This window comes from Phragmites australis, chromosome 14 (genome assembly GCF_958298935.1).
Source record: "Phragmites australis chromosome 14, lpPhrAust1.1, whole genome shotgun sequence".
NCBI classification, from domain to species: Eukaryota; Viridiplantae; Streptophyta; class Magnoliopsida; order Poales; family Poaceae; genus Phragmites; species Phragmites australis.
The window spans coordinates 3,592,470-3,617,579 of NC_084934.1; the positions used below are offsets into that span (position 1 = coordinate 3,592,470).

The 25,110-nt window shown below is 44.3% G+C and overlaps 1 protein-coding gene across 1 annotated transcript; it reads right to left on the reverse strand.

Moving 5' to 3' along the window:
• Positions 1–20,945: 20,945 nt before the first annotated feature.
• LOC133889930 (trimethyltridecatetraene synthase-like) lies at positions 20,946–22,719 on the reverse strand. Its single transcript, XM_062330351.1, has one exon. It carries the CDS (start codon positions 22,656–22,658, stop codon positions 21,084–21,086), a length of 1,575 nt encoding a protein of 524 aa, XP_062186335.1. The 5' UTR covers positions 22,659–22,719; the 3' UTR covers positions 20,946–21,083.
• Between the last annotated feature and the right edge of the window lie 2,391 nt (positions 22,720–25,110).

The window sequence follows — 25,110 nt, forward strand, 5'->3', positions numbered from 1 at the left end:
GATTGATCATTGTCGTGACCCTCCGAAGCATCAGACATCTACACATAAGTGAAAAAAGTATTGAGAACTTATACGATCATATGTACAACAGATGTATTCATCTACTTGTGAATTACCTCATCGCCTTCACAGGCGTCTGTTTGGTCCAGGTTGAGGTAGTTGCTCGGGCTACCTTCTTCAATGTTTGACAACGGCACATCTCCTTCTGGTACCTGGGCCAGATCAGAAGAGCCACCTTCCTAAGTGTTCTGCATACGATGGTGACAAGCGGTTGGTGGTGACATCTCTTCCTGAGAGTTCTGCATATGATGACGATGAGCAATTAAGTGTTCTACATATAGAGAGCTGAGGAAAGAGAGAGATAGAAAGAAATCCAACTAGAGAGGCATCAAGCATTCGTGAGCAATTATGCATCATCTCATCATGTGTGGCTTGATTAAACCATATATGTTGCTTGAACATGTGGTAGCTAGCTCTATGGAACCTAGCTGAAAATTGAGTTTTGGCTCAGTCCTTGAATGGTGTGAATGATTGCCCATATTTGAATTGCTGTATTTTGAAACCTGATAGGACTTTTGGTGTGCATGTTTGTGGGTACAAACTACTAGTATTAGACTGTGCACATGCTAAATCTTACCTAATTTCAAGCTCAATTGATAATTAATTTAAGTGTCACAAAATGCTTGAATGCTTGTTTAACATAGACTCAATCTGCCGGCTGTAGCAATTAGCACTTTTCGAATTTCAACAATTCGAATCCTACTGAGTCCTTTGCTGCACCTATGGCTAAAATGGGTCACATACCTCGTATACAACACAAATGTCCAGTGTGGGGGAAGTTTGGAGCACATTCTCCGATTACACTTGAGTGAGGAAATAGCTGACCAAAATCGAATTTCCAAATAAAAATAAGTCACAACATCTACATAGCAAAATAATGATAATTAAAGCCTGAACTATGATTATGATATCTTTACACGTGAAAGCACACTTCTTCTACTTATTTTCAATGTTAGCCAATTTTAACTTGGTTTGGATGACTTAATTGTTGTATGCCACAACATCTTCATGTTTGGACTTGTATCATTTGTAACAAACTCCTTTGAATCCATTAACTTGTACATAGCATGTATTCCAACTGGAGAACACTCCATTTTGCTTACCACGATGGATAACATACTATATCATAGCAGTCCTAAATTTTAGAAAATATGCATGAGCAGACAAACTAGGAAATAATTCAGATTTCAGAACCTACACATAAGTTTTCATTCACATCACACTAGATGGATCAAAAGGATCACAACGATATTTATTCAGTTCAAAAGAGTTCTATTACATTTTTTCAAATATTTGAACAGGCTACTTTTTTAAAAAAAAAATCCTATACGCGGATACGTTTACATTTAAAAAAAACATAAATAAATGATTCTCAGTCAAGCACACCTATAGCTGTTCCCATTAATGAAGCTACACTTTCTAGTGGTTTCAGTGATGCTCATACTACTCATTCTGAAATGGCAAAAATACGATTTTGTACAATATACGTGACCGTATTTACTGAAATGGATAACTATTTTCTGTATTTACGAATTTAGCACATGTATTCGGCGCACGGTGTTCCGAAAACGAATTTTTGGAGCAAGGTGTACCGAAAAAGTCATTTTCGGCACACGGTGTGCCGAATACACTGTATTCGGCACACGGTGTGCCGAAAATGACCTGTATTCGGCACATCGTGTGCCGAATACCAACTGTATTCGGCACACCGTGTGCCGAAATACATGTTTCCTTCGTGCCAGCTTCGCTCTTCATTTTATGTAAGCTATTTCATGTGATTTGGCTGTGTATTTTATGTAACCAAATTAAAAATTAGTTGCTAATGTAACTGTACATTTCAAAATGCATGAGTAAGAAAGCAGTCTTTAAGGCGGCCGATAGTCTTAACAAGGTATATTCGAACATGCGCAACATTAATCCTTATATCAATGATCATCTTAAAATGGCGGTGGAAAGTGATGATGTACATTAGCGAAATCGTCGAGGCATTGGTGGCATGAAATCGTCATCGTCGTCGTCTGGAGGTATCACGGTTCGAGCACGTGCTCTTGTATTGTTCGTTGAACCTTCTCCTGTATAGCTGGTGGAACGCCGAGGCATTGGTGGCATGAAATCGTCGTCGTCGTCGTAGTCGTCTTGAGGTATCACAATTCGAGCACATGCTCTTGTATTGTTTGTTGAACCTTCTCTTGTGTGGCTGGTGGAACGCCGAGGTATTGGTGGCATGAAATCGTCGTCGTCGTCGTCGTCTTGAGGTATCACGGTACTAGCACGTGCTCTTGTAGTGTTAGTTGAACCTTCTCCTGTGTGGCTGGTGGAACACCGAGGCATTAGTGGCATGAAATTGTCATCAGCTCTTGTACCCCTTGGGTTCGCTGATCTTTGTCGTCTTCGATGCGAACCAGGCAGCACACCCCCACCGAAGAGCATTTGCATTGCCAAGAGGTGTGGGATTTCTTTGTTGATTAACTCTGCGTCTTCTGGGAACGCCTAAAGCAGAAGAGGGGTATTCGAATCAATAGCAATAAGATAACTATGGTGATCAAATAGAAAATGACGAACCTGTATATGGGATGCATACTGGTCGGGTAACATCGCTATTCTTCGTTTCCTCATACAGAAACCCAGTAAAGAAGGATGGTCGGCTAGTTCGCAAACCCTGAGGTATATTCGGCGGCGCTCATGTAATAGGGCCCTAAGGTCGTCGGTTGTTACATGTAGAAGTGGAACGGTGAACACAGAACATGGCGGTCTTGTATTCAATTTAGACACAGCTTGGATTAGGTTGCTCTCTTTGAAGGGATCATCCTTCCCTCCACGCACAACCTGCAAGCAGGCAGTTAATGCTATATCGATCATTGTATATGTCCATGGGAAGCCAGTACTAGAATTTCTCGCCATATAGGTATTGAGATTTCCCTGCAACTTTTTTGCTCTGCACCAAAGCACGAATCACTGGTTATTTAATAAACATTAAACATATATGAAATATCGTAAATGATATATACAAATGCTTAATAAGTTACTGATAAATAAGTTATGTGTCCTAATTAGTTGAAAAAGATTATGTAAATTAAATGTAATTACTTGAACACTGAAGTGTATGGCATAGTACAAATGAGTACATAATATAGTGAATACCACTTAGTACAAATGAGTACACAAAATAGATGAGTACATATTATATTACACTAGCTCATTAATGACGCCGACGCCGCAAGCAATCCCCAGGAGTGTAAGCGTCTAGCGGGTGTGTGGCCCTCATCCCAGCGGCCTGAGCTGGCCCCTGCCACGTGTGCCCTTGGTCCTCATCTTTGTCATCATGCTGTGTTCCAACTCCACCGAATGTGTATCCAGAACCGCTAACTCGGCCCTGCCTATACCACGCTGTAGGATCGTCATGCGGGAGTGTGCCTGCCAGTAGTACGTGCTCGGTTGGAGTCCGAAATGATGAAGTCTCAGCTTCCTGGTACCAATGTGAACCCCCTGATGCATCGGGATATTGGGGGTATTGGCCTCTCAATAGCTCGGTGAAGCTGCTCGCTTGCAATGCAGCAGCCTAGTCAAAATCTTGAGTGCCACTCCAAAGTCAATGACGTCCTCGTGGTGAGTTGATAATCCTGGTGGAGTTGTCTGCGTAGCCTGAGTAGGTTGTGTGAATGGAGGGGGCTGGGAACCCAGTGTGCACTCCTCGGGAGCAGGAGCCTCGGTCACCTCCTCGGCTCCAGCACAAGAACGTGTCCCATGATGGGCCGCAGACGAAGGGGCCTCCCGTGAATGTGCCTCATGAGCACTGGATGAGCGCCTGCTGTGGGAGGCACGAGACGGGTCCATGGCGGGTACGTCGTAGCCGCTAAAACGCGGGGTGCAACCACCTAGTCCAGGTATCGCGGACAAAAGGTGAGACCCTCTCGTCCTCATGTAGTCCCGGAGAGGGTGCCGATCCCTTCGCGTGGCTGACCCACTCGCTTCCCCACATTCATGCTCCGCATGCCTATGCATTTTGTACCCCGCTTCGGTCTGTTGTTGTTGAGGGTTATGTCAGTAATACGGATGAGAAACTAATGAAAATCGTTATAAGTACAACATCACTTACCACCACATGAAGAAGTCGGGCACGATCTTTGGGGAAGGGTCTGGAGGCTGGCGGTACGCTGCCGCTGAGTAAGGTTGGACGCGTTCGTGATTGATACCACGCAAGGTACTCCCAGTACGTGCTATTGTCGTACGGTCCCGCAGGAACGACGACATCCACTGGGCCAGACTCCATCCACCGGGTTATGTGTTCTGCATTAATCTTCGACCAGTCGTGTGTACCTGCGTTTCCTTGGGCACTCCTCCTGTATGTGACATAAATAGTTAAAATTTCGTAACATAAGAATGGTACATACAGTAACACACTTACTCATGCGCCCGACCAGCGTCTCGTACTGGCACCAACTGACGATGACCAAACTGCCTCTGCACACTGTCAGGAGAATACACTTCTACATTGTTCATATAAAGCAAAAAACATCTAGTCATCCATAGGTCAGAGTCACGGAAACAAGATGATGCGATGAGGCCGCTAGTTGCAATTTTGGCCACTCGTTCCCTACGCCATGGATCCCACTCCACAAGTTCGGCGCTAAGGACGTCAAGGTCACTGATCACCCGGGCGTAGTTTCCATGGTCTTGGTGGTGACTCCATCGCAGCCTGGCATGAAGCCACCGATAACCCATCGTTGGCCTCATGTAGTCGGCCACGCTGTCGGAGATGGGAACTGGATAGTAGGTCTTGCTCACCCACGGTCGACACACCGGGAGATAATCCCAGCTCTAGAGCTGTAGAAGGTGTAGGCAGCTAGAAATAGATCCCATCTTCGTTGACCATTGGGTAGCGGCACACAATCCTTTGTATGTAGCGGCCAACACAACAGATCCTCAACTATAATGTGTCGCCTCGTACGGACGTGACGTGAGCTCACGCGCTAACCATACAATATGCGGAAGTACATAATCGACTGCCGTGTTGCAAAACATAATGCCTCCAAGCAAGATGTACACGTACACCTCGTAATGCTGCATAACTGTTGCCTCGTCCGCATCCGGTGGGCAAGGGCTGAACTGTGGTAGCCCATGAATCCATGCCATGGAGATCCCTACGTCCTTCATGTCATATTGCACGTTAAACCTACAAGATGCAGAGAATCAATGAACCACGAACAACACTGCAACGTATGAAATGCGTTATGTAACAAATAATTACCTGCCGTGAATATAACTCTTCCACTGCTCCTTTGCTGGTCGTGGAAGTACTAACGGGGCGCCCCTTATCGAGAGCCCGGTCAGCATGGCAACGTCCCATAAAGTAACGGTCATCTCTCCACAAGGAAAGTGGAACGTATGCGTCTCAGGACGCCAGCGGTCGACGAGGCCTGTGAGCAGTGAGACCTCGATCGGCGGCAGTGGAGTCCTGCCACCACCCTCCATGGGAGCTCCTGCCATCATAAGTGTGAACGGTAGTAGTCCGGCCTGTGCGAGGGGCTCGTGGAATCGAGGGTCTAACTCCTTAAGCTTGCGCACACTCCTGGAACGCAACGGGAGCAACTGCAAAGGTATGCAATAAATTTATAGAGTAAGTACCAAGGTATTAGAGCAATTGAAATTCACGTACTATCGATGTACCTGTTGCCCTGCGAAAATCATCCTTCCCTTGTGGTTCTCGTCATACCGTAGTTAAAGAAGCTCGGGAAGGTGAACGTGAGCCATGCCAATGATTTCAAGCCTCATGGTTCAATTACAAAACAAAGTAAGACAACAGCTATTACAAAATAGGTACAACACCTAATACGTTCATAACAAATTACAATACAATCCATGTTTCCAACAAACTTCATATAACAAACTCACTGGCACCAAAGCTAATACAATCCAGTTCGATCGTAGCCTAATAGTTTACCGTCGGGTCGGACAAGTCCTCCTGTCATGGCCGGATTGCTTGCATATTTTGCACCTACGTAGTCCATCAACAGCATCTGCTGCATCCATGTCACCTTCAAGCCTCGTGGCTCTAGGCCTTCTAGGATCTGTGCATTTGGCCCTGGGATAAGGTACCCACTTAGTCCCCTTGATTGCTTTGTAGCTGGATCCGATGTTGAACGAACGCATCTTTGGAAGCCATGTGCTCCTCAGTGTATTGATCGTGAAATAGGGTGATACGTATTGTGATCCATCGTTCCCGCCCATGTCCCTGCAAGCGGCCAAGACATGGGAGCAAGGGATATGGTGCAGTTTTGGCTTATTGCATGTGCACTTCACCTCGTGAGGACCAATTTAACATTGTTGCATGGTGTCCCCCACACTGTATCCTAAAGTGTACCGACGATGACACATGACCTCAAATTCATTGTTGGTCCAGTCGTAGATCCTAGTCCGATGAAAGTGTGACTTACTCCTCCTTCTGGATAAGATTTCCTCCACCTTAGGTGCAAACCGCGTGCTACACTCCATTGCAGCTATACCATGGTCTCGAAAGTAGTCAGCCGTCCTATAGAATGTGAGCTCAATTATGGCACACAATGGGAGGCCGCGTACACCCTTTAGGACATTGTTGAACGCCTCAGCTATGTTCGTTGTCATGATCGTATACCTATTATAAGAGACAACAATTTTAGATACGATATTTTCGTAACCAAAAGGAAAATACGATCTTTTAAACGCTATGTTCTCACCTGGAACCGTGAGTATCATGGAATAGGGCCCAACGCTCCGCCGGCTTTCCCGCTATCCACTGGCTAAACGTACCACGTGAACGACTAATGATGGTTTGGCCCCCACCATTTGCGTCCGCAAATGGTCCTCCTGTGCATCCTGCTCTGCCATCATCTTACGAGTGGTCTCATTTAACTCTTGCCATATCTTGTTGAACTTCGCCTACTGGTTCTGAAGACATAACCCTTTGAACCTCTTCACAAGACCCTTGTTGTGGTACCTTGAGTAAAGGTTCGCACCTAAGTGTCGCATGCACCACCTTCTCTCCACATCAGGCCAAGCAATGGAGGGGTTTGTGCTGTCATGCAGCACATCCAACGCATGCAAGAGGCCCTTATTGCGGTCTGATATGATGCAGACTCGTTCCCTATTGCCGACGACACGTGTCCTCACCAAGGTGAGGAACCACAACCAACTATCATTGTTCTCACTCTCAACCAATGCATACGAGAGAGGAATGATCTGATTGTTTGCATCCGCCGCCATCGCTGTCATTAGGTTACCATGGTACTTGCCGCTAAGAAATGTGGCATCCACACATACCACCGGCTTGCAATGTCTAAAAGCTTCGATGCATTGGCCAAAGGACCAGAAAAATCTAATGAGGTATCGATTAGTGTTGTTGTATGACCCATCCTCCAGCCTGATCAGCTCATCCGCTATGGCCCACTGGGTCCCGGGGTTGGTTATGGCAATCTTCTGCAGCAGCCTCGGTGCGTAGTGGTACGAGTCTTCGAAACTTCCAAACAACATCTTCAATGCCTTCTGCTTCGCTCGCCACACGGTGTGGTAATTGATCAGCATACCCGTCTTAGTCTGCACCTCCTCCATAATAGATTTTGGTGACAAACATATGTTTGTGCCAACAAGGGTGATGAGTAGTTGGGCTATGAACCTCGCATCAACCGCGTGGCTCACATTCCTAATAGCCTCTTCGCTGCATGTATGTGGGGTGTGTCTACTCAACACAAAATAGTTCTCATGCTTTGGCTTATGGGCTCGTACGAAGTAAGGACAAGTCGGGTGCTTGGTACACCTGACCTCATACTCCGTATGGTTAGATCGGGCACACTTGTGGTCCCTTCTTGTGATTACAGCATAGTTGCTGATAAAGTGGATGACCTCTTCCCTGTTTCGAAACCGTTGCCCCACCTGGATGTCGCTATTCTAGTATCCCCAATTAGATATGGTGTTATACTCAACGATGGTACAATTTAGCAACCCAGCACCATGAAAGTACTGGATCGCCGGCACCGGGTCATCGTTGTCAGCACCTTCTTCGTCGCCACTATCACCGGCTTCATCATCCATGCATCGTGCATCTATCTCACCATGGTCCACTTCGGATCCATCCGTACCCGAAGTGCCCTCCCCGACATTCCCTCCCGCCTCATCATGCATCACATTATGGTCTGATCCTTCCACGGTAGGCACCTCTTCACCATGCACCGGTCGTGATACTATGTTTACGTACACTCCCATTTCAAAGTTCTCCTCTAATGCCTTGCGTGAGTACAAGGCCCATGCGTTGTTCCTTCTCAAATCGAACAACGTATGGACAATGAGCGAGTTGTTTGGTACAGGCCGTGGCCTAACACCCTCTAGGACAACATTGTAGGACTGCTGGTTTAGACGCAAAAGGCTCATAACATGTGTTTGTAAGCCTTCTAGATTAATTGGTAGCCCAACCGTACTCTCTACGTGCTGGCAGTTCTGAATGGACACGAGTCTCCCATGCAAAACAGCGGGACGTTCTCCATAATAAATATGGATAGTCATAGCGTCTCTGCTAAACAAACGTAAATGGCCAAATAACTAATTAGATGTATGTTACATACCTACTCTATTTTAGCCAATGTATTAGCACAGAATAAATACTATACTTGCTCTAATTACATTTTCTAATCTAAATATTACGATTAATATTACACTATAGTTGCTTCTGTTACACTATAGTTGATTCTGTTACGAGATCATACAATATGCAAATATTGCACCTACTCTATTTTACCAACTTAATATCATTTATCCAATGTATTCGAACAGAATAAATACTATACTTGCTCTAATTATATTTTCTAATCTAAGTATTACGATTAATGTTACACTATAGTTGCTTCTGTTGCGAGATCATACAATATGCAAATATTATACCTACTCTATTTTACCAACTTAATATCATTTATCCAATGTATTCGAACGGAATAAATACTCTACTTGCTCTAATTATATTTTCTAATCTAAATATTACGATTACTATTACACTATAATACTGTCTATTATGAGATCATACAATATACAAATATTACACCTACTCTATTTTAGCAACTTAATATCTACATGCTATAATTATATTTTCTAATCTAAATATAAGTACATACATAATCTAGGATCCAAATAACTAGCTGATTCTGTTACGACATCATAAAATATGCAAATATTATACCTACTATATTTTATCAACAAATAAATACTCGAATCCTCTAATCCTCTAATTACATCTACACAACTAAATATTACATACATACATAATCTACATACTTACTACTAAGGAAGACTGTCCTGCTGCACCGCAACTCCTCGTGCTCGACTGCTCGCGCTCGCGCTAACCTGTTGCTCTGCTCACCGTCGTGCTCTGCTTTGCTCGCAGCTGCTACGTTTGGAAATAATGGCAGCTGCGCTACCATTTATAGTAGGGCTGCCCGCATGCAAACAAGCCGGCCACCAGACAAACCATGCGGGAAGACAAATGAAAAAGCGAAAAGGAAAAGGAAAAGAAAAAAAGGAAAAGCTAAAAGAAAAAGAAAAAGTAAAGCGCGACGCGACGCGATGTTATTTCGGCACACGGTGTGCCAAATACAGTTGGTATTCAGCACACCGTGTGCCGAAATACGCTTTTGCCTGTATTCGGCACACGGTGTGCCGAATACAGGTCATTTTCGACACACCGTACTCCGAAAATTCATTTTCGAAACACCATACGCCGAATACATGTGCTAAATTCATAAATACAGAAAACAGTTGTCCATTTCAGTAAATACGGTCACGTATATTGTACAAAATAGTATTTTTGCCATTCTGAAATAGCTCCTGCGAGCATGAAAAGGATGATTCACAATAATCTGGAATCATCAGGTCATTTCGAAACTAACAACCACATAGAGAAGTACATTACGGGCTCAATCTCCCAATCTATTAACTCTAGCTAGGCCAGCGCCAAAACAGAACTATCAGCATGAAAAGCCATCCATGGCTAAACATTACAGAAAGCTGCGATTTGAAAGCAATTAGAAAGCGCTGTTCTTCTACCACTCAATCACTCATTAGTCAAAATAAATAACACATAAATAGAGAGTAGAAATTCTATTCTACAGCTAAAGTCATGCTTCTTCACAATTTCAGTGGAAATGATTAGCAGTGTCAACCAAAGGAGCACCTTTGTAGTGTAATTTGCCAAGCTAAACATGGAAGTTTTGAAACCTTACATGTACTAACTTACTTATTAGACAAATGATCTATAACTGAGATGTTGTCCCAGATGAAATTTGCACAAGGAGTGAAGGACATGGTGCATTCAACAGCCAATTAGAACATGTCTTTCTTCTAACACTGCAGATCCATTGAACCTTACCCTCGCCGGCTGGAGAGTGGACTATGGAGGCGCAGGCAGACCGGAGAGTGGAGGCGCGGCAAGGAAGCTTCCGTTCGGCCGAGCAGGCGGAGTGGCTGCCAGCTGGAGTGGCGACAGCACGCACGCTGGCGGCAGGCGAGACGCAGGTGGCCGCCGGCGAGAATCGAGACTGGCGATGGCACGCGTGCTGGCGGCGGGTGAGACGCGAGTGGGTGGAGCGTCTGCCGGCTAGAGCCGCGGGTGGCCGTCGGCGAGATCAGCCAGGGGGCACCCAAGGGAGGTGGATTCCTCATCGATGGCGGCGCGGTCGGGGATAACGACGATGCTTCGGTCGGAGATGCGGCAGTGGGAGTGGCTCGGTCGGGGTGCTCGTTGGGGAGGAGGTGGCGAGCTCCTCAGCGTCGTGGTGGTGGTCCACGGCGATGGCAGTCGGGGCGGGTGAGATGATGGTGGCACAGGTAGGTGAGGAGGCGCGGGGGTGGCCTCAGGGATAGGGATGGCGGGGCGATGAGGTCGATGGCGCGGGCGGGCGAGGAGGACGGCAGCACTCTCTTGGACCTTCTCCTCCGTCGGGCAGGCAAGCGAACGGCGGCGCAGGCAGGTGAGGAGGCGGCAGCAGGAAGGGGATGAAAACTTTCTAAGTGTTGGCGAGGAGGCGTAGGGTTTTTATGGGGGGGGGGGGGCTTCATTGCCGGCTCAAAGGGTGTACCAGCAGTGAAAGGTGGGGTTCACTACCAGCTCAGAAAATCAATTGGCAGTGAAACCCCTTTCATTGTTGGTTGGTTAGGTACACCGGCAATAAAACCCCTTTCACTACTGGCTCCAGGGGGAGAAAAAAATGTTTTTACTACGCACAAGCGTCGAACCCACAACCTGTGGCCCAAGTGCGAACCAACAAACATCTGCGCTACTCAAGTGTGTTCAGTTTAGTGCGTACTAACATCCAATTAATCAGCAAGGCCCAATATTCATATTTATTTCAATTTCTAAACATATTTATTTTAATTTGAAGTTGCTATATACCAAATTTTCATACATAAATTTTTCATACATTAAATTTTCTAATTCATTAAAAATGGAAAATAAATATAATCATACATAAAATTTTATATTAGAGCTTGCTAATTAATTAAAAAAATATAATTGGAGCTTGTTATATACCTAAATTTAATGGCTAAATTTTCTAATTCATTAAAAAATAAAAAATAAATATGCTCATACCTACAGCTAATGTAAATCAATAATAAAGACATCTTCCACCATAAACTAAAAATTGAAGCTTACATAACATAAATGAGGTATAATTGCATCTAAAACAAATTCATACATATTAATTCATTTCATTAAGTAAACAAATTGAATTAATCCTTCATTAATACATAGTAATTCATGTCCTTCATTAACATGCATATAAAACTACTTAATTTGGTTTAATGATTCGCCCTTCATTATGACCATGATGTACATAGGGAAGTTCGTCAGTGTCTTCCACGAGACTTAGGTTGACGTCCTCTCCGAAAGAAGGTAGCGTGTTGAATTGATTGTAGTCTTCCTCGTCGACGACATTCTCCACTCCGACAATCCTTCTTTTTCCTTGGAGAATCATGTGGTGTTCTTCCTTATTAGTTGGGTCCTTTAAATATAAGACTTGCATAACATCTTTCACAAGTACGAATGGTTCTTCTCTGTATCCAACGAGTTTTTGGTCCACTGTAGTCATACCGCACTTGTCGATCTTCACGCCCCCTGAGAATCTGACCCATTGGCACCGGAAAAGAGAAACCTTTAACACTCCATAGTCGAGATCCCATATCTCTTCTATGATTCCATAGTAGGTTTCCATATTGCTATTGTAGTCGTAGGCATCTATACGTACACTGCTATTTTGGTTGGCGCTCTTATTATCTTGTGCTCTCGTATAAAATGTATAGCAATTTATGTCATATCCTTGGAATGTGAGGATTTTAGTTGATGGTTTGTGAGCCAACACATTCAAATGAGCACACTCAATCTGCTTATCCATCACCTATCTATGTAACTAGGCGCTAAAATGATCTCGTGCTCTCGTGAGATCCAAACATCGGACTTCCCTAGGTTTTTGGTGCGTAGCATCTTCTGGTGTTCTTCAACATATGGGCCCACTACAACTGATTGTTGCAGAACTGCGAAATGTGCTTGCGTGAATGAAATGGGTTCATTAATGTAGAATGAGTTTGCACCTATCGTCCCTTTCCCCTGTAGCCTTCCCTCATGGCAAGATACAAGCACACCAAACGATGGAGGGAAACATGCCTCAAGCTGAGATAGAGTCTTGACCATGTCTTCCTGTAGCTTATCTAGCTTCGCCGGATTAATGACCTTCTGTGATATCACCTTGAAGAATGAACATAGCTTTATGATTGGGTTTCGGACCTTCGGTGGTAGAATACCTCTAATTGCAATTAGAAGCATCTTTGTTATCATCACATGACAATAATGAGACTTCATGCCAGTTAATTTCAAATATTTCATATTTACTAGTCTCTTTATGTTGGCGGAGTAATCGGATGGAACTTTGATTCCATACAATTGCAATTTTCTCCGTCTTGCTCAGACTGTATCTAGTGGGACCAAGATATTTGTCTCCTTCTTTCATATCTTCGGGATGTAGATCATGTCTGAGTTTCAAATGTTTCAAGTCCTTCTGTGCTTGGAGTGTATCCTTTGTTTTGCTAGATATGTCTAGTAACGTACCAATCAAGCTATCACATACATTCTTCTCAATGTGCATGACAACGATTGCGTGTCGAACCACCAAATCTGGCCAATAAGCTAAGTCATAAAAAACAGATTTCTTTTTGAACATAGGAGCTCTAAGATTAGATTTCAAAACCGATGTACTCCCGCATCCCTTTCTATGGATAACCCTAAGTCCCTTTACCATCTCATATACCTGTCTCCCAGTGCGATGCTTAGGAGGTGATCGAGTCTCAACTTTCCCATCAAAAGCTCTCCTATTTTTACGGTACGGATGATCCTTGCAGAAATTTATGATGACCTAGGTACACCATTTTTTGGTAGTTCTTCAGCCACAAGCTCTCTGTTTCATCCAAGCAATGCACGCATGCAAAGTAGCCTTTGACAATCTGGCCCGATAGGTCACCAAGGGCTGACAATCTTGGATTATTACGAATAACATTGCATGTAGGGTGAGTTATCTCGTTTGTATTCATCCCATACTCGCACACTATCGTTCCAAAATGTTACAAAATTTTCCATTAATGGTTTCAGGTAGACATCTATATCATTGCTAGGTTGACTCAACCCTTGTATCAGCACCAGCATCATAATGTATTTTCGCTTCATACACAACCAAGGAGAAAGGTTGTAGATACATAGAGTCACATGCCAAGTGCTATGACTATTGCTCATGTTGCTGAATGGATTCATCCCATCCGTATTCAACCCAAATCTTATATTTCTCACATCTTATACAAAGAGCTTCTTGTATTTCCTATCGATGTTTCTCCACTGCATAGAATCAGTGGGGTGTCTTAGCATTTCATCATCCTTGCACTCCTCGGCGTGCCATCGCATCAATTCAGCATGCATTTTGTTCGCAAATAAATGCTTCAAACAGGGGACTATAGGAATATACCACATCACCTTAATGGGTGGCATTTTCTTCTTTCCTTCACCATCGATATGATCACTATCACGCTTGTACCATGCTACACCACAGATGAGACACACTTTCAAGTTTGCATGCTCTTCACGATACAACATGCAATCGTTTGGACATGCATGTATTTTTTGTACTTTCAACCCCAATGGCCACGCAACCTGCTTGGTCTAGTACGTGTTTTCTAACAGCACATTCCCCCTTTGGAAGCAATTTCTTCAAGAATAGTAATAACTCTGTGAAGCTTGTATTAGACCACACATTCATTGCCTTTAATTGTAGCAGTGAAAGTACGATATGCAACTTTATGTACTCCTTCTCGCATCCCGAGAATAATGATGTTTTAGAGTCCTCTACCATACACTAAAACTTTTGAAACTCTCTTTCATTGGTGAAGTTCCCCTCCCCATCGCGCAACATCTACTCTAGATCATTGTCATCGTCATCAGCCAACATCTGCTCTAGATCATCATCGACCAACGTATCTCCGACGGGCTACATATCGATGTATTCGTCAGCCAGCATATCGGTGCACAAGTTTTCATCATCTCTGCAATGTGTTGCCCTTCTTATACGACATCAGTTTCACCATGCTCGGTTCAACGGGTATAGTCAGGCATAAAGCCCCTTGGCATCAAGTGGGAATTTATCTATTAGATGATGGAAAACTGCTTCTTGTTCTCGCAATCGACGCATAGACATCACATGTATTGAGGTTGTGTACTTGACTTGTGCGCCGCGGCTGCTACCAGGAAATACTCCACGCCGTTTTTGTACTCTGCGCTCACACGGCTCGCATCATACATCCATCTTATGTCCATCTACAATTATATCATTATTGTAAATCCATATTCAAAATATCTAGAAGATTTTGCAATCACCAACAAATAAATTACCTTCCCATCTCCTACTGGCAATTGGCACAGGTTGGAGGAGCCGCCTTTTGTATGCTTTCGCGTCCACTTTCGATGAGTGTTTGTTGGAACTATCCCTATAATTTTTCATTATTATTCAATCCTTATGTAGGACTAATTAAGTAAAAATAAAAAATAAATACGCTCATACATAAAGTTTCTATATTGGAGCTTGCTAATTAAATAAAATATAAAAATATAATTGGATCTTGCTACATACCTAAATATCGTGGCAAAATTTTCTAATTCATTAAAAATCAAAATAAATACGCTCATACCTAAAGTTTCCATATTGAAGTATGCTAATTAATTAAAATATAAAAAATATAATTGGAGCCTGGTACATACCTAAATATTATGGAAAATTTTTCTAATTCATTAAAAACAAAAATAAATATGCTCATACCTAAAGTTTCTATTAAAGCTTGCTAATTAATTAAAATATAAAAAATATAATTGGAGCTTGCTATATACCTTAATATCATGGCTAAATTTTTATTATTATTCAACCCTTATGTAGAACTAATTAAGTAAAAATTAAAAATAAATATGCTCGTACATAAAGTTTCTATATTAGACTTTGCTAATTAAATAGAATATAAAAATATAATTGGATCTTGCTACATACCTAAATATCATGGGTAAATTTTCTAATTCATTAAAAATCAAAATAAATATGCTCATACCTAAAGTTTTTATATTGGAGCTTGCTAATTAATTAAATTATAAAAAATATAATTGGAGCTTGTTATATACCTTAATTTTATGGCTAATTTTTCTAATTCATGAAAAATAAAAAAATAAATATGCTCATACCTATAGCTAATGTAAATCAATAATAAAGACAATTTCCACCATAAGCTAATTAAGGTTTCCATATCATAAATGAGGTATAATAGCATCTACATTGTCTTAAAACATCATGGCCATAGGTTCATCTCTATCATTTCAAAATCTAGAGCAATTCAGCGAATAAAATTCAACTATAAATGGATTAGAGATGAAGTTACATACCTTAGAACACCTAGGGTATGAGGATTCATCAAAATTTTGAAGCCCCCAAGAACTAGGTGACCAAAAATAGCCGCCACCGAGCAAGAACAAAGGTCCTCTCTGTTGTGCTCAGGCTTGGGAAGGAGATGGTCACTTTTATATAGCCAAGACATCACTACCAGCTCATATAACCAGCCAGCAGTGATGCCCTGCTATCACTGCCGGTCGGTGACTTCAGCTGGCAGTGATGATAGAGTTGGGCATCACTGCCGGCTCAAGCTATCAGCCGGCAGTGATGACCCTTACCACTGCCAGTTCATAAGCCACGATAACTGATTCTTCCAACGCACATTATGAATCGACAGTGATGGGCTGGCATATAAGGCTGGTTCAGTAATAGTGTGTCAAGCATATTACAGAATATTGCGCCTATGTTATTATTGCAGAGAATTAAGCTATCAGGAATAAAAGATGTCACTAAAAAGGAAACAGCTAGCATAATGCTCAAGCTGATTTTAACCATTTGTGCTCTCATGTGTCAGGATACCAGAACCTAAAAATCTAGCCTCCCTGAAATGCGATGTTGTGCTGCTAGTTATCTTATACCCACAACACCAGGGTCAATATTCAACTACAAGTAGAGATAGACAATTTCCTAAGCAATTAAGGCCTTGAACCCTCAGCTTCCTAAATCATATACACCATGTATCAAGAACAAGGCTCACTGTTCATATTAGCTTGCATGCACTTCTTTGGCCAATCAATAAAATTAATCAGAGAGAGATCCAGCTAGCTGAACCAATCAAAGTTAAGAACAAGGGTATTGTATTGTACTAGTAGTGATCACACCAAGTACCTAACAAAGTACCAAGATCATGTTCCAAATGACTAGTTCGACGAGCAATCAAAAGAACATAGATTAATCAAAATACATTCTAATATGACATGAAGCAGTGGGTAAATAACTATAAGTTCAAGGCCAAAATATTACAACTGCAATTGTCTAAATCAAACTTTACTAACCCATACACATCAAGGAACATACACAAATGGAGAAGTATGATCATAATAGTTACAAAGGAACAAGCACTCATAGCTATTCAGAAGTCAGAGCAAGGCACAACAAGATTGCCGCTGTCCCAGAAATCCAATTGCCGCCGCTTGTGTCACGGTCTCGCCGGCAAGGAAGACGGAGATACAATGCCCCTTCCGCATGATGTAGCACACCATGATGCGGAATCGAGCCTCGGATGCAGTTGCTCAATGTGGTACCTCCAATACTCGGTGAAGCAACCTTGCTTCTCCCTGAACCTTGCCGGAAGGAGGCAAGCTCACCGCTGATCTGCTGCAATATCAACAGAGAACAAAGGGAACAAAGGAGCTCTAGATTGAGGTGTATTTTTCCTGTTCTTGAGAAGAGCTCATGGGAGAGAAGATATAGAGGAGAGGGAGGAGTCGCTAGCCGCGGAAATCGGGCGCACAGCGCAACGGCCTTGCGCCCATCCCCACGTGAAGCAGACGACGGGCAGAGCCACCGCCATTCCTGTCAAAAGATCGAGAGGACCTGGTCCTCTCCTGCCATCCCTCCAACCAAGCCCTATTAGGCCACTTTTCAAAAGCCCATAGACAAATCTCAAGCCCAAATCAGTTTTCCAAATTAAAATTTTAGGAAAAATGATTTTCCACAACAGTGGTTGTACAATTGATCAACCCATTAGTAAATTGACCATGCAATTATTTTTGTTTCTCCATAATGATGAAGATCAGTGCAAATTTCTTCAATGGATGGATGACGAATGGAATGATAGGGTGAAAAGGACCATTGAGAACCTATGGGACACCATTGACAAGTTCAGAAAGGCTGAAGACAGAGCTACAAGAGACCTCAACATTGCCATAGCTTCAAGGAATGAAGCAATTGAGGAAAAGGAAGCAAAACTGATGGAGAAGGACGAGGAGATTAGAATGACAAAAGTCGTGGCAAAAAATGTGTGCTTCATATATCAAGCCAGGATGAGAGATGCAACTGAGGACAAGAAGAAGGCATGATCCTAATGTTCTGCCTTGTGGAGGTGATAGTCTCATTGCTGTTTGGTGTGCTGTTTGACAAGAAGAAATGATGTCCTTCCAGTGACTAGTTTAGTTGGTAACATGACTACTCTCATTGCTTTGAAGTAGCAATTCTTTTGTATGGGCATGGATGGTCCTAGTGTTGAATTAGCTCAGCTTTTGATCCTTTTGTTTAGGTACTGATGGTGGTTATGTAATAGTTAAGTTGGATGCATGGCAAGCAAGTCAACTAGGAGTTGGTAATTCTGAACTTGCATGACTTCTGTGTAAATTAAGTAGGTTGCAATGGCAGTAAGTTTGCCATATGTGGATTTCCATTAGTTGTGATCATCTTTCGCAACAATAGCATCTGGTTGGCATTGATATGTTGGACTTAGCCCTTAGCTTGATGTGTGTTTGTTTGATGTTCAAATTGCAAAGCTCTAAGTATGGAGGATCTTGATCGAACTTTACAAAATCAGTGTTATGCTTGTGTTACAATCATATCCATTTAAGTTTGTGTTACTATTCAATCTGACATATTAAGTGTTACGTTGGAAATGTAACTTTACAAAATCAGTTGGCATAATAGGATAGAAATTACAATGAACTGAACCATGATAATTGTTTCCTTCCAAGGAAATTTAGGCAAACTGATACAACTCTTGTTAACCAATACATCTTTCATACTCTACCTATATTCTTGTTGATAGTAAAAAATGGCACGATCAGATTTTTTTATACACCGGATAGTTCGATGATCAATGATATGTCATCGTTGGACTATCCGGTGTTTATAGTTCGATTTCAGTCAGAAGGCATATTTTCTTGAAAAAAAATAGTCCGGTGAGGGACTCATTGAACGCCGGACTATCCAGAGAATGGGATGAGAATTTGGTACAGTGAATCATGCTCTCTATATAAAATAGTCTGACGAATGATCCGGTTATTTGTATTTGTGCCGTTCGTGCTTTGAGATTCGCGAATGTCTTGTGCAGCTGGGAAATGTGGGCGGTGGCTGTCGAGGGCAGACGACAGCAAATGTTCAGCTCTCCGACACCGTCTTCGTCGTCGGCCAGCAGCTCCTCCGCGCCCACCGTGCGCGCGTCCTCAACTCCCGCATCGCTGCGGGGTCAGCAAGGAGCGGCTCGGGAACCGGTATGAGCCGTACGACGGGGCGCGGCCGTCGAAGTCGAAGCTTGCGTAGGCCGCGCCGACGAACTCTTCGTACCAGACGAGCTCCCCGCGCAGTGGGCCGTCAAGCGGGATCAGCAGGCCGTTCCAGTCATGGGCGCCCTGGAGCTCCGACCACTTCCTCCCGATCCGCAGCGTCGTGGGCTTGGACACCGGCAAACAGGGTGAGAAGGAGCTCTTGATGGTGCGGCGGCTGCCACGGGACAGTGCAACGCTAGGGTAGCAGGTGCAGGATCCAGAGATAGAAGCCGCCATGTCTCCGAGCTTCGATTCCTTGCGAACAAAAACCGTAAAAAAGATCATCCTACCGGAACAAACTATAAAAACCGAAACATTTACACATTATAAAAAAACAAAAAGTGTGATCATCCTATCAGAATAAATATATAAAAAAATACAATATTAAAAAACCGGAAAGTATGGTCATCCCACTGGAACAAACGTATAAAAAACCAGAACACTTACACACCATACAAAAACACCGAAAAGTGTGGTTGATAAAACCGTAATACTATCGCATTCCATCGGAATATAGCTGCATTGACAGATACATTTATAAATCCATCCTTTTTTCAACACTTTTGTTTAGTTTAACAAAATTGATGCGGAAAATGTACAAACGGTCCAGATAATCGATGTGTATACACTACGTTCGGGAAATTTCCCTTCCTTCTCAGTCGGGTGCCCTAGAGCATACATCAGTGCTTCCCTACATCAGTATATGGTATGCTACATTGTATATAGCATTAGTACATACTGGAACAATATATACTATAGCATATATATATATATGCTATAGTATTACGGTTCTTTCTCACCGAGTACTAGTACGAAGTAAGCACCAAGTACTAAACCGCCGAGGGGTGTGCAGGGGTGCAGATCCAGCCGCTGGCGACCATGGCCAGAACTCTTTGAGGCGTGTAATGCCAGAGGCTGCGTGCTCGGGGAATGGCACATCCGGTGGCGCCGTGCCAGAACTCATATGCTGCTGGGTGAGAGAAGAAAATGTGAGAGGGGAGAGAGTATAGATTCACTTGTGAGAGAGAGAGAGAAGGGAGAAGAGAGACGAAGAGAGAGAGAGTTACAGACTAGCTAGAGAGTCAATGGTGAGAAGTGAAGAGAGAGAGAGAGAGAGACTCGAACACCAGGCAGTTCAGAACTGCCTCGCCTCACGAGTCACGCCCTGCTCATCTGCATGTGAATGGATGAAGAATTCCAAGCCAAAAAGCTACTCCACCAGCTCTACTGCACGCATCATAAAGCAATAGGACGGCAGGATAAGGCACCTCACGCGCATACCGTTGTGGGAAATCTGTTGTTTTGTTTAAAATAACCTAGTGCACGTATTTGTGATGGACTGTTTTGTTTAAAAGAATCTAGTAGAAGTAATATCCTACAAAAACTTAAGGTATGAAGATGTAAATATATCATAAAAGCGTCGCTGAATAAATACGTTGAGAAATATTGTAGTTTGATTTCAGACACGATCCGAAAAAGCAGAAAATGATTATCCGCTAATTTCTTACTTAATTTTTTCATTTATTTTTATTAGTAAAATATGTCATATATCCATAGCGGTAATTAGCCGAAGAGACCAGAGTGGATAAAAAAATGTATAAATTATTTAAGTTTTACAGATTTTTTAATTAGATAAGAGAATAGTAAATAGAAAAAGTGACTCATAGCAACCTGAGTAACTTATTTTTTATATAGTAGATATAACAGTAACCATATTGAATCTGGTTGCTAGGCCTTTTTAAAGTTCATGAATCATGTGAGAGATTCATCGGTGACATGTACGTGCCAATCTTGTGAAGCATAAGCCCGATCAGTCGGCGGCGGCGTAGAGGTGCGCCGGCAGCCTGGGCTCGGCGACGGCGACGAGCGGCACCTTCCGGGGCGTGGACAGCCCAAATTGCTCCTCCATGCTCACGTCCGCGGGCGACACCCCGTCCGGCAGCCGCCACGCGAACCCTTGCACCAGGTTCGCCACGCCGGCGACCACCATTTTCATGGCGAGGTTGTACGCCGGGCACATCCGCCGCCCGGCCCCGAAAGGCAGCAGCTCGAAGTGCGCCCCGCGCACGTCCACAGCGCCGCTGCCGCTGCCCAAGAACCGCTCCGGTCGGAACGCATCGGGAGCGTCGGGCCACGACGCCGGGTCGCGCGCGATGGCCCACACGTTCACTAGCACGCGCGTGCCGGCGGGGACGTCGTAGCCGGCGACCACCGCGTCCTCGCGGGCGTGGTGCGGGGCGAGGAGAGGGCCCACCGGGTGAAGCCGCATCGTCTCCTTCACGACGGCGTCGATGTAGGGGAGGTCGTGCAGGTCGGGCTCCGTCACCCAGCGCCCGTGGCCGACCACGCGGTCCAGCTCGTCGGTGGCGGCCGCCATGGCGTCCGGCCGGCGGAGGAGCTCCGATATGGCCCACTCCATGGTCACGGCCGAGGTCTCCGTGCCGCCGGTGATGATGTCCTGGATGAACGCCTTGACGCCGTTGCGAGTGAGCCTGGCCTCCGATTCCGGCCTATCTTCCTCGGCGAGCTGCAGTAGCACATCCACCAGGTCGCTCGCCACGAACTCGCTGGCACCAGCTTGCCGCCGTCGCTCCTCGTGCTCGTCGAGGATTTGCTCGTAGAATCGGTCGTACAGCTCATGCAGCCGCTTCATCCGCCGGACCCAGCCCTGCACGTCGAGCCAGCCCAGCCACGGGACCCACTCGCCGACGTTGCTCACAGCTCCGGTCACCGCAAATGCCTCGTCCAGCGTGCGCCGGAACGCCTTGCCGTCGGCGCTGCCGTAGCAGCCAGACCACTTCTCCCCCACCGTTATGCGGAGGATGTTCCGCAGCGTGGCGCTCTCCAGGTGCTCCCTGACGGTGACGGCGCGGCCAGTGCACTCGAACAGGCCGCGCACGAGCGCGCGCATCTCCTGCGCGCGGACGCGCTCGAACGAGTCCACGCGGCGCGCGGAGAAGAGCTCGGTCGCGCAGATCTTGCGCGCCATGCGCCAGTAGGCGCCGTACGGGGTGTACAAGATGCCGAGGTAGCCGTAGGCGAAGATCTCGCCGGCGGACGTGCGCGGGCGGTCGGCGAAGGCGAGGTCGTGCGTCTTGAGGACGAGCCTGGCAGTGTCAGCGGAAGAGGCGACCACGGCGTGGTAGGAGCCGAACCGGAGGTGCATGAGCGGGCCATGGCGCGCCGCGAGCGCAGCCAGCGCGCGGTGCGGCGGGAGCGCGCCCGCCAGCGCGCCGAGGCTGCCGAGCACCGGCCAACCCCGCGGGCCCGGAGGAAGCTTCAGCGCCTTACGCCGGCCGCGTGGCCAGACGACAGAGCTGAGGACGACGGCGACGAAGATGGCCACCAATGCCATTGCCATGGAAAATGTTGGTGTGAGCTCCATTGCTGGAGATGTAAAAGCCTTAGCCTCGAGACTTGGAGAGTGTGATACAAGAAGCAACGTTTCATGGTTGCATATAAAGAGAGTTTTTTTTGTTTGCTTTATTAGATTTAATTATTATTTGAGGCACACATTAATCATGAAATAGACTGATCACTAATGCAATACAACAATCTAGTGTTTGCTGCTTCTGAAGAAAAATCTCAGCCCTGAACTGACTAGTGTTTGGATACAGAAGACTTCCCTATCAAAGCGCAACAAAAATGTGCAAAGATGGTGACACTAAGTGGTGTGATGAATTGCAACCTTACTAAGTGAATGCTCAGCTAATCAGCTGGTGGTAATTCTGGAAGAAGGGGCCATTTTGGTCATTACACTTATAACTTACCTGGGTCTGACATACTTGGCATTCATGTCCACCGTTTTTTTTTTTTTTTTTTTTTTTGAAAATGATTCATGTCCATGCACTCCATTGTTGTCCATTGTGTGCTCTTATACTAGAAAAGGCATGCAAACATATGTACTGAATAGGATACATACTGATATTTTACAAAAGTGAGATGAATGCAAAGTTCACCGGTAACAATCAGTTCTGCTTAGTTCATGTTCCTTCTGCAACTCTATTAGGAGGATAAATAGGCACAAGAGAGGATGTTTTCAAGTTTCTTTGACGGATGAAATGGTCTCAAAGGAATACACATTTCGTGAAAAAAGCTTAAAAGTGATGAGTCATAATCGTTATAGGTGATGAGTGCCGCATCCGTCACCCAAACGCGTCACTAATAATTAGTCATAAGTAACGGGTCAAAACTTAATCCATCATTTATTAAAGTGTGACGGGTCACTTATGACCTGACATCAGTGACAGGTTACCTTTCCCCACTCATAAGACGGATCAAATTGTGACCCATCACTTATAACTTAACATAAATGACGGATCGTATTACGATTCGTCACTAATTTTGTATTTTATTTGTCTGTTTTTATAATATGCCTTAGCATTGCAGATTTGTACCGAAACAAACAAGACCAAAAGTATATGTGTGGTGGGTGTCGCACAACCATCTGTAAATAGATTCTTCCAGCCAGTCCATTACATCCATGCACATGTTTCACGAGATACATGTGAAGGTTCAAAAGGAACCACACACAAGGTGTCTCCTTCGTGTTCACGTGAAAGCTTCAGACAACTGAAGCAACAGCTAGTCCTACTGAAGATGATATTTTGAAGCAACAGACAGGCTCATCCTGTATAAGGATCTGACCAAACAGTATTCGAACTAATTATCAGACGGATCATTAACATAATCATAACCTAGATGATTAATCAAAATACCGCTCCGGTAGTCCCGACACATGTTTTGTACCCAAGGAACGGAACACATGTCTTCGAACATATTCATCACAACACAGTTTAATAAAGAGGAGGTAATTATCATTTATATTACAAGTCTTTAAACATGCAGCTATTTTCATAATTTACATTAAAAGGAAAGAATAACTACGCAGCGGAAGAAAACTATATAACAAAAGGATATGAAGTCACATGTCCTTAGGCTCTATACCAAAACACTGAGTTCGGAGTAGAGTGTGCTACTCATACCCGCCACCCTGATTGGCAGGCACAAAGTAGCCGAACACCGCCTCTTCCTCACTGACCTGTGAACCTGCAACAACTTAAGGGCAGCACCCTGAGTATGAAAGTACTCGCAAGTCTTACACGGTATGGATATATATATTCCCGACTCCAAAGATCATGCATTAAGCTGGTAGTAAGAATTAAACATGGTTAAGTTAATTAAGCAGTAAGCATCCTAGATATAGATGTGAGCAACTAACTTAACCAACTTATATGAAACTACCCTGTCATAACCAATAACTGAGCATATGTAAAAGTAACAACAAGTATATCAATGTGAACAAGTGTCAACTCGAACCACCAACAACCATGCCCAGACCAAAATCACATGCCTAGCCATCAACCTCATGCCATCATCCACAAACCACAAAGAGAACTCTACGACCGGTGCAAATAAGCGATAGACATGCTCATAACCGAGAGTGCGGCAGTTCAAACTGTTTTTACACCCTGCAGGGGATACTCCTAGATCCACACGACATGAAGACCATAAGGCTTGTGCTACCCGCTAAAGTGCACACAAGGGGTACCCGTGACAACCTTTCTCAACCAGCCCTAACCGTGTGCGACATGCAACGCTCGATTTGGCGGTAACAGAACTACTCTCGAAGCAAACTAGTACCGCTTATAAGCCCACACGCTCACACCGTCGTTGTTTAGGCCCCACAAAGTCACAATTGCGAAGGTATTCATCTCGCCTTACCATTAGATCGGCATGTGGTGAGTAAGGTAAGTGCTAAAGTCAACCACACCGACGATCGGTGCTTAACCGGTGCAAGCGGTCTACGGTGCCCGGTTTTCCTTTACCGTCCTACC